The sequence below is a fragment of the Furipterus horrens genome, unplaced genomic scaffold (assembly GCF_987537825.1).
Source record: "Furipterus horrens unplaced genomic scaffold, mFurHor1.1.pri manual_scaffold_11, whole genome shotgun sequence".
Lineage (NCBI taxonomy): Eukaryota > Metazoa > Chordata > Mammalia > Chiroptera > Furipteridae > Furipterus > Furipterus horrens.
In genome coordinates, this window is record NW_028327181.1 from 64902846 (window position 1) to 64912920 (window position 10075).

Genomic DNA, 10075 nt, shown 5'->3' on the forward strand with positions numbered 1-10075 from the left:
ATACCCAGGTCTTACTGCGAACATTCTAAATGTGCCACACTTTTACCCCAAGTGTCCCCATGTGTTGCGTGACAAAGGAGGGTGCTGCAAAGGGATACAGAGATGAACCAGACATTATTTCTGTTCTCAAGGAAACCACTCTACTGTAGGAAAACATACACATTACTTTCGGGGTGGGAAGAGAGGCTGTTAAAGCAGTACTGGCTTTGCATTTAGTTGTGGATTTGTCTGATTTAAGTCCTGTTCTGCCCTTACAGACTCTGTCATCTTTGGCACATGATTTTCCTCCCCTGAGAGCCTCAGCTTCCTCATCTGTGAAACAGGAATAAAAATAGCACTTACCTAATTGCATTGTGAGAAGATAACCCCGTAAGATTGTTACGTTTCTTCCAGAGGATGAGGCAAAGGAAAGGATATTTAAGATACCAAATTCTATATTTTGTGTCCCATATACTCAGCGTTTTTGTTTGTTTTTTAAAATGTTATTGGCCCTGGCTGAGTAGCTCAGTTGGTTAGAGTATCCGCCCTATATGCCAGGGTTGCAGGTTCGATCCCTGTTCAGGACACTATAATAGTCAATCAATAAATGTACAAATTAAGTGGAACAACAAAAATTGATGCCCCGCTCTCCCTCCCTAAAATCAATCAATAAAAAAATGTTATTCATAACAAATGTAAAGTACAGAGAAGCAGTTGCCCTCCATGTGTTCTGTTGTTCTTAGCACCCATCATATAATCTGTAGTATCCTATCTGGTTGATTGGATTCCTCTTTATTGCCTTGCCCTGAGCATGGGGACGATCAGTCTTCTGGAATTTTCTGGCGTTTAGAACAGAGGCTCATGATTAGGTCTGCCTGCTTGTTTGGCTAAGTGGTTAGAGGCTAACGCGCACTCGGAGCGCACGTGGCGCCGGCGGCCTGTTTCCTCCTCAACCAAAGGGTCTCATAAGGTCGTGCAGCCGTCCCTCGCGGCCAGCAGATGGCGCTGCCAGCCCGGCTCTGGAACCTGGAAGCCGGAAGCAGTAGCCAGGCCCGGACTGGCGGGCCCTGGGCGCGGGAGATCCGGCGTGGGGCCACACCCTCCGCGCCGCCTGCCCCCACTCCAGAAAGGGGCGCCGAGCGGCATCTGGAGAGGGCGCTGCGGCTGTCCACGGAACGCGCGGCCCCTGGTCCCCAGGGGACATGGGTGTGCTCAGGGCCGGCCTTTGCCCAGGCCTCACCCAGGACATGATCCAGCTTCTGAAGAGCCACGGAATCAAGACAGGTGACCGCGTGCGCGTGCCACAGAGCTGGTGACACCGGGGAGCCCGGCCCCACGGCCCTGGCATACCCGGGAGGGGCCACTTCCTCCCTCCTCTGCTCCCCACCCTCGGGATGGTGGGCGTGGTCAAGCCAAACCCCAAGCAGGGCAGAACCCCCGAACTGAGTGCCTGGCAGCACGCCAGGCTCCGCGGCTCTGTTAGATGGCCTGCCCCAAGGTAGAATTATCACCCCATTTTACAGATGGGGGAAAAGCCAAGCATGGGAAGTCCCGCCCTTCCTGCCAATCAACCACACCTGTTTTGTTTTCAGTGGTGGACCTGGTTTCCGCAGACTTGGAAGAGGTAGCCCAGAAATGTGGCTTGTCTTATAAGGTGAGCGGATGATCTCGTTCCAAACCTGAGCAAAGGGTTCCCAGAAATTGATAAGGGGGGCTGGTGGCATATGGGACTCTGGGATGCCCTCTCCCTTGCCCGGTCATTGCTCATTCCTGAGTACTCTGGTCCGCTTTGGGTTGAAGTGCCCTGGCTCCATCCTGAGTTGCCCCCACTCCTTCGCCAGGCCCTGGTTGCCTTGAGGCGGGTGCTGCTGGCTCAGTTCTCAGCTTTCCCCTTCAATGGCGCTGACCTCTATGAGGAACTGAAGACCTCCACTGCCATCCTGTCTACTGGCATTGAAAGGTTTGTATGAATGTGTACTTTGGGAAGAAGAGGAGAGGCAAGAGGACATGCGTGCTTCCTGCTCGGCCGTTGATGCTTGAGCCTAGGGAGGGCAGGGTTTTTCAAGCGGGGGTGAGGGCAGTAGGGACTGATGGTCAGGACTTCTGAGTTCTCTTACCTCACAACAGGGTTTCTCGACCTCACAACAGGGTTTCTCGACCTCACACTCCTAACATTTGGGATGCATAATTATTTGATGGTGGGGCGTGGGCATGTCTTGAAGGATGTTTGGCTGCGTTACCTCACCTCTATCCTCTAGATGCCAGTAGCACCTCCCTCCCAGTTAACAGTGTCTCCAGACATTGCCAAATGACCCCTGAGGGACAAAATTGCCCCAGGTTAATAACCCTGTTCTGTAACACAAGATGTCAGTATTTTATTATTATTCAGCAGTTGAGAGCAACCCTTCTCTGGCTCTACGTCCTCATTCACTTACGGACAGGACAAGAAAGAACACTCAGGACTAACATTTATTGAGTGCCTAGTATGTGCCAGCCATTGACTAGGTTATATAATCTCTTCAGTGAGCCCTTTGAGTTAGTGATGATTAACCCCTTGAGTTTAGCCCAAGAGGAGCAAGGGGTGGATTTGGGGCTCAAGCCCTGCAGTACTAGACTCATGCCCCATACTCTGCAGCAGAAGGGGACAAGGGAGCTTTCATAAAGGAGTAGTTCTATTCTGCCGTGTTGTTTGGAGAGGGAGAGAGTTAAAGACAACAGCCACTTTCTGGCTGAGGGAGTCTGACTTCCTTCCTGTCCTATTTCTGTGGAATTTGATGCAGAATTCCTCCACCACAAAGGTCTTTGGATTGGTTTGGCCCTTGCTGCGTTCACAACATATTCTCTTGGCAGGGTTCACACAGCGTGGTGCGTGCTCCTCCTGGTTGGGGATCTGAGTCTGGTAGCCATCAAGCACCGGCTGAGTGCCTACTGATTGCCAAATACGTGCAGTTGGTAGGTGTATGAGTGAGGCAAGGATCCTACACTTAAAGGCGTGTGGGGTAGACAGAAGAGCAGGTGAACCCAGTGTACGAACCTGTGGAGACAGCATAAGGAGGGAGTGATGAACAGGAAGCTGACTTGGCCTTTGGGCTTGGGGAGCTAATAAACCAACATACTCAGAGGAAGCATTCACGGAGCAGTCAGCTGGTAAAAAATTTTAAATATACACGGAATCCAACCCTGCTACAAAACTCTCCTCAGTGGCCTTATCCTGAACGGTTCCCTTCTTACAGTTCATGTGGTTTTCTCAAGTGCTTGACCTTTGGCCTCTTATTGTACATGTTCCCCAAGTGGATGCCCCTCCATCCCTCTCCCCTCTTCCATTCCTGCTTCCCAAACTGTCCAGAGACTGGGGCGGGGCCTGAATGGGGAGTGGTTACACCCCGGGCCCAGAGCGTGTCCTCTGTTGGTCGGCTGCTTGCCCAACACTAACCTTCTCCAGTTTATCAGCTTCACTGTTTTCGTCCAGGAGGATCTCAAACATCTTCTGTACCCTCGAGTCTGTGGAGAACTGCACACGGAGCTAAGGAAGGAGGAGGGAGGAGTGGGGAAGGGAGCAGGCAGAAGTCCACATTTAGTCAGCTCCACGTGAAGTTCATCTCAGTAATATTAGGGTATCTACTCTGGGCCCTCACACTGCCATTCATTCATTCATTCATTCAACAAACGTTTACTGAACAACTACTAGGTGCCAGACACTGCTGTAGATGTTTAGATGCTAGGGATAGAATGGCAAACAAAATCAAGTCCTTGCCCTACAAAGCTTACAGTCAAGTTACATTCCTTATCCCAGTTGGTCATTGCAAGTCTTGGAAGGCAAAGGGATCATCTCCCCAATTTTGGAATCTAGAAAACAGTTAGCTACTAGACATTTAAATACGGGTTAAAACATAAATAGGCCTCCAGGATCAGAAACTGGAAGCAGCTTAAAGTAGCTCCTTAAGCAATTGAAATTACTATGTTTAGATGTGCATCCCTCACAATACCCATCCCAGCCTCAAGGCTCTGAAGCTTTCTTAAAATGACCAAACCGATCATCATCCCCCACCTCACCATCTCTGTCTGTACCTCCCACTACTTTGTTGTGCTGGTCTACACTCCCTCCTATGTCCTTCCAGGCCTTCAGGGAAGGGAGGGGTCTCTCATGCACCTCCCAGTCTTTGACCCTCTTGGGTTGTATTTCCCCAGCCCTGAGTCCGCACTCCAGACAGTGGTCCCACCTTGGGGCTGCCCCAGGCACATAGGAGTTACTGAGTCTTAGAGCCAGAAGCTGAGTGATCAGTTACCCTCCTGCTCCAATAGAGAGGAAACTGACACCCTGGGGGGTCCCTCAGAAAATTGGGAGCTAAGGCAGGACTAGGGTGCAGAATTCCTCACTTCTGGTCCAAGTTCTCCCCACTTTACTCCATTTTCCTAGAAGAGATTTCCTGTTCCTACTGGCTCCTGACTCTCCTCTATCCGCCACCAATAACACCCCCACCCCATTCCTAGGTATCTCACGCTGCCTTTATCCTCCTAGAAAGAGAGGGAGAGGTGAAGACACATTAAGTTGCAATTTTAACAAAAACCTCTATCTGGAACGTAAAAGGCCCCAGCTCTGGTCTGGCTGGCTCCAACACTTACACAAGCATTACAGCATCTCTGTTCCCTCACAGAGAGGTGCACCTGCTCCCCCGTTCTGCGGTACCTGCCTATGCCACTTGCTCACTCCATCCAAGGGAGTGGAGGTAGGACTAGCCTTGCCCTAATGTCCTGCACCTCTACCATGTCCTTGCTAGGAATGGGGGGAGGTAGCCAAGGCTTGTGGGAAGGGGTCTGGCTGACCTTCTCCTGGATGCTTGTATTGAGCTTCCTCAGTGTCTCCTGGAAGTTCTGGTTCCGTGGCTCGAGGGTGGCACAGCGCTGCACATCCTTGAAGGCCTGGTCCAACTTCCCCAGGTGCTCCAGTGCCTGGCATCGCCGATACAGGGCCTTGATGTCCGAGGAGTTGATGTCAATGGCTAGGGGGGACAACAGGCAGGGCCTTAGGGGGCTGGGCTGCAGATCACCTTCCTTCCCCTCCTGCCGCTGCCCCCAATCTCTTCCTTGGAGATTACCCACCCATGTGGACTATCTGGTTCAAGGCTCCCCTTTGTTAAGGAAAGAGGAAAAATCATTGTCTCAAGGTTGGAAGGGAGTTTAAGGGTCACCTTGCCCAATCCCTGATGCTCTAGAATCTGCTACACTGATCCCTGCCAAGTGTGCATCCACCTGGTGCTTGCATACCTCCAGTAGTGGGGAGCTCCCTCATAACGCCCTTCCCCTTTCCTACCTGAAATATGTCCCTCTGTAACTTTGCCCTTTCATCTTAAGTCCAGCTCTGGAACCCCCAAGATGAAATCCAATCTTTCTTCCTCGTGACAGTTTTTGCTTTTTAGGAATTTGAAGGCAGCTCTCCTCCGTCCCACCTGGGAGTTGCTTTTTCTGAGCTAATTATTGCCACTTTCCTTGGCTGCTCATCACAGGGTGTATTTCCAGTCCCCTCTCCAGCTGGTTCCCTCCCTCCTGAACTCATTTCAGGCTATTTGTTTCTCCTAAAAGAATGGCAACTGGATCAAAACCCAAACACAGACCTGCAGCCAAGAGAAGTCTTCCCATTTTAATCATGCTCTTAAGCCAATGTTGACTTATGGTTTTTTTTTTTTTTTGTTTTTTTTTTTTTATGTTTACTTCTCCTAGTGTCCGTGGAACAGGCTGGTGACTCCCTCTTCCCCAGAAGAAGCCCAGCCCCCATGGAGTAGACTGGGCTGATGGACTTGGTCCTGGGGATCCCCCATGAGAATATCCAAATTTACAACAAGGGGTGTGTGCATCATGACCATGGCAAAGATTTTCAGAAGCAATCTCTTTTTTAAAAACATAAATTGCTCATTTATTGTATTCTATTCTGGTTCTTATGTAAAATGCCATTTCCTATAAAACTATTGTTATTTTTATTGTTGTTTCATTACAGTTGTCCCAATTTTTCCCCTGTTACTCTCCACTGCCCCACCCATCCCCCCCCATCCCCCTCTCCCACAGTCAGTCCCCATCCTGTAGTCTATGTCTATGAGTCATTTATATAATACATGTTCCTTGACTAGACCATCCCCTTTCTTCCCCCGCTTCTCCTTCTTCCCTCTCCCCCTCCCCTCTGGTCACTGTCAGTCTGTTCCTTGTTTCCATGCCTCTGGTTCTATTTTGCTCATTTATTTGTTTTGTTCACTAAGTTCCTGTTATAGATGAGATTATATGGTATTTGTTTCTCACTGCCTGGCTTATTTCACTTAGCATAATACTCTCCAGTTCCATCCATGCTGTCACAAAAGGCAGGAGTTCCCTCTTTCTTTCTGATCAGAAGCAATCTCTTAAGAAAAGAAACTTAACATGGAACTCCATTTGCAAAAATGTGACTTAGGGGTGGAAGGCACACCTGAAGCCCCGCCTACGATGCCTAGGTTGGCATTTACACAATTTGTAACTCCCCTTAGACAAAACAGGGATGCTGAGGCAGGTGGGGCAAAGGAGGAAGGGGTGGCTCACCTCTCGAGGCATCTGAAGCTGCCTGAACATAGCTCTCCTGAGAAAGAGAAGGAGACTTAGTTAATGGGGGCCCATTGCAGAGACAGCCTGAGAGGGTCCCCACGGGCATTAGAGGGCACCTGATGGGAGCTGCTGGCCATCAGGGACCCAGAGGAGGGTCCCTGGCTGGTTATGGAAAAGTGAGTGAGATTTGGATTTGAATCTGGGCTCTGCTACTAACAACCTGGGAGATCTCGGACAACTTATTGAACCCTCTGAGCCTTGGGGTTCTTATCTGCAGTATGAACATGACAGCCGCTGCCTCAGCAGGCTGTTATTGAGATGCTACAACATAACATAAAAAGCCCCTGGCTTGATGCAGGTTCCCATTACGCTGGTTTCCATCTGGGGGGAGTTCTGTCTCCCAGGGTAGTGGGTCTAGGAAAGCAGTGAGAGGCGCCCTTCTCCAGCCTGAGGGGCCTTGGGGAGGGGGCTGGGACGATGGAAGACGGATGATGCCTATCAGGAAGGGGAGGCTGCACCCCAGCCCAGCCCTCAACCTCCTGCCCCGCCCCAAACCATTTTCAGGCCACAGGCCGCCCGGTTGCGATAGAGTGTGGCCTTCAGGGCCTTATCCTTGGTCAGCTTCAGGGCCTGGCTGTAGCTCTTTGTCGCGGCCTTGTAGTCCTGGAGCTGGAAGTGCCGGTTCCCTTCCTCCTTCAGCTGCACAGCTTCAGCCTCCGCCTCTGCCATCTGTCGGGACAGGGCAGCTCTGTCTGGCCAGCCACTCACTCCAGACCCAGGGCTGGACTCCCAGCTTGAGGTCTGGAGCTCCAGGGTGAAGGTGAGTGTTCTTACCTGGAAGGGACCTGCGCCCAGCACCCCCAAATCCATTACCCAAAAGGATATTACGGCATGTGCTTGGAGTATAGCCCAAGTTGAGAGGGGCCTCAGGGTCCCTGTGCCTCCCTCTCTGTCCCTCTCTGCTGGGCAGATGAAGCCACCAGGCCAAAGGCCTGAACTCTCAGTGCAGACCTTAAAAGTTCTTGTTGGCTCCCCTTCTCCCTCCCAGTCCCAGGAACATTCCAACTGGCTTACTTTCTCCCAAAGACAATGTGCTTGGGCTGTTCTCCGGTGATGTGAGGTTGCTCCTCTGAGCTCCGGTGTGAACCCCCAGCCAGTCAGCCTCCCTCTGCCCCTCCCAGCCCCAACCCAGGAGACTATCGCCCCTGCCAGTGGCTCCAGACTATATTTGGCCACAGGGGCAGGTGCTCCTGGAGTCTGTCATTGATACTCAGGGCCCTCCCCATCCCCAGACTGGATAGTCAAGTACCACGTGGAGATGCTGACTAACCTCTGCCCCAGCACTCTGCACAGGGGCAGTTCTGGGGGCTCAGGCACTCATACGCTGAAGAGTGAGAGAAAAATCCAGAAGGTACGGGAACCCCCCAGCAGATCTCCTTCCCTAGGCACAGCTATAATGTCCCTTCTCCACCTCCATCCTGGATAAACAACCCTCTCTCCCTCCCCCAACCACAGCTATTTTGGGAGCAGAGTGACAGCTGAGGGGCTGACAGACTTGGATGCAGAGAGCAGCTGCCCACAACTGCCCTCTCCCTGTGGCATTCGCTTGTTAAAAATGTCCTTGCTTTACAGAAAGACCAGCAGACTTGTTAACTCAGTTTAATGGAATTGGGTCTGTTTTGATCCACATGTATTCTGTTCCTCCCCATTTGTAGTGAGTGGATACACTCAGCCTACCTCTCCTGTCCGACTGGGAACTCCCTGAGAATGGGCTCTGTATATCCTACCCCCTCCAGACTGTAGCCTTCTCCTAGGGCATGAGCTGGGTCAGCCTGGGAATTCCTGGAGACCAAGGACTGTGCCCCTTATCTGACTGGGAACTCTCCTCGGACAGCTGAGTCTCCCTCATCAGAAAAGGGTCTTTCTGGGATAAGAACTACGGGTTCACCACTAGAAAGCATCTCCCGGGGGGGGGGGGGGGACAAGAAATGTTTCTCAGGAACTGAGGGTTCCTGAGGTAAACTTATGAGGTTGTCCTGAGATGGACAACTCTCTCGCCTTTCAGTGTCTCCAAGCCTGGGCTGTGCGCTTCCTCTCCGAGGGCAAGCATGGCATCTCATGCATCTTGACTTCCCCTGGGGCAGAGCCTGGCAGAGGCAGTGCCCAGCGTGTGTTTCCTGATTGCATAAATAGATGAATGTGTGGTGTCTACATGCTGATGCTTTGATTCACTTACTACCATGGTGCCCCCTCCCATGTGTCTTCAAACTTGCCTACCCAGGCTGAGAAAGACACTAAAGAAAAAGCATAGGTGGGTTACCGACACCAGATTCTGCTCCTGGCTCTGTGACTTCGAACACACAGCTATGACTTTGGACAAGTTCTACTGCCCTACTGAACACAAGGCCCAGCCCTGATGCATGTTTGTCTAATGTATGTTTGTTGACTACATGAATGGATGGATCGATGGATGGATGGATAGATTGATTCCCTGAGGTCATAGTGTCCCAAATCCTGGGCCTCTTTATGGGGCAAGTTCTCTGTAGCAATGAGGTAATATGATAAAGGATTCTGCCACTGGCAGAGAACTGCAGTTCTGTGATTTTAGGTCCAATGAATCCCAGATTCTAATCTTGATTCATTCATTCCACAGGTATTTCTTAAGCATCTACTGAGGGCCAGGAACTGTGAACGATCATGAAAACAGAGAACACTCATGAGGACAAGGATCTGTGTCTATTTTGTTCATTTACATATGCCAAGTGCCTATAATAGTGTGTGGTATGTAGTAGGTGCTCAACAATATTGAATAAATGAATAAAATAGTTCCATAAATCTGCAACTTCAAATATGAGAAATACCTGGACATTTTGAAAACATGTAATAGGGGAACCTGACATCGTTTTAGAGAAGGTTCCCCTAAGTAAAAGATTAAAGAAGTTAATGCATTGAGAGCTCCTAGAACAATGCCCAGTAGAGAGTAAGTGCTCAGTATACTTGTTAAATGAATGAATGAATAAATATTTAAGGAACGACCTGAAGAGTGAGAAACTTGTATTAGTTTGCTAGAGCTGCCATAACAAAATACCACAGACGAGGGGGCTTAAACATTAGAAATTTACTTTCTCACAATTCTGGAAGATAAAAGTCTAAGATCAAGGTGTCATCAGGGTTGATTTATGATGCAACTTCTCTTCCTGGCATGTAGACAGCCAGCTTCTCACTGTGTCTTTACCTGGCCACTTCTCTGAATGAGTGCAAAACAAGAGACCTCTGGTGTCTTCTCTTCTTATAAGGACACCAGTCCTACGGGATCAGGGTCCCATCCTTATGACCTCCCTTAACCTTTACTACTTCCTTATAGGCCTTATCTTCAAATACAGTCACACAGAGGGTCAGGGCTTCAACATATGAATTGGGGAGGGTGGTACACAATTTAGTCCATAACATTTCCAGACAGGGAAAACTGCATGTGCAAAAGCACTGATGCAGAAAGGGTCATGCCTTGGAAGAACTAACAAAAAGCCAGAAG

The 10075-nt window shown here is 50.2% G+C and overlaps 2 protein-coding genes across 2 annotated transcripts; one reads left to right on the top strand and one right to left on the bottom strand.

Moving 5' to 3' along the window:
• The first annotated feature begins 1006 nt into the window (after window positions 1-1006).
• LOC149998077 (DNA repair protein RAD51 homolog 4-like) lies at window positions 1007-2911 on the top strand. Its single transcript, XM_090257543.1, has 4 exons — window positions 1007-1263; window positions 1572-1633; window positions 1821-1939; window positions 2830-2911. Exons 1-4 carry the CDS (start codon window positions 1182-1184, stop codon window positions 2909-2911), a joined length of 345 nt encoding a protein of 114 aa, XP_090113669.1. The 5' UTR covers window positions 1007-1181.
• Window positions 2912-3355: 444 nt separating this feature from the next.
• On the bottom strand, window positions 3356-7726 carry LOC149998078 (protein unc-45 homolog B-like). Its single transcript, XM_090257544.1, has 5 exons — window positions 7618-7726; window positions 7099-7272; window positions 6541-6577; window positions 4804-4979; window positions 3356-3502 (listed from the first exon to the last, which is right to left on the bottom strand). The coding sequence occupies exons 2-5, from the start codon at window positions 7270-7272 to the stop codon at window positions 3356-3358; spliced, it is 534 nt and encodes a 177-aa protein (XP_090113670.1). The 5' UTR covers window positions 7618-7726.
• Window positions 7727-10075: the final 2349 nt, after the last annotated feature.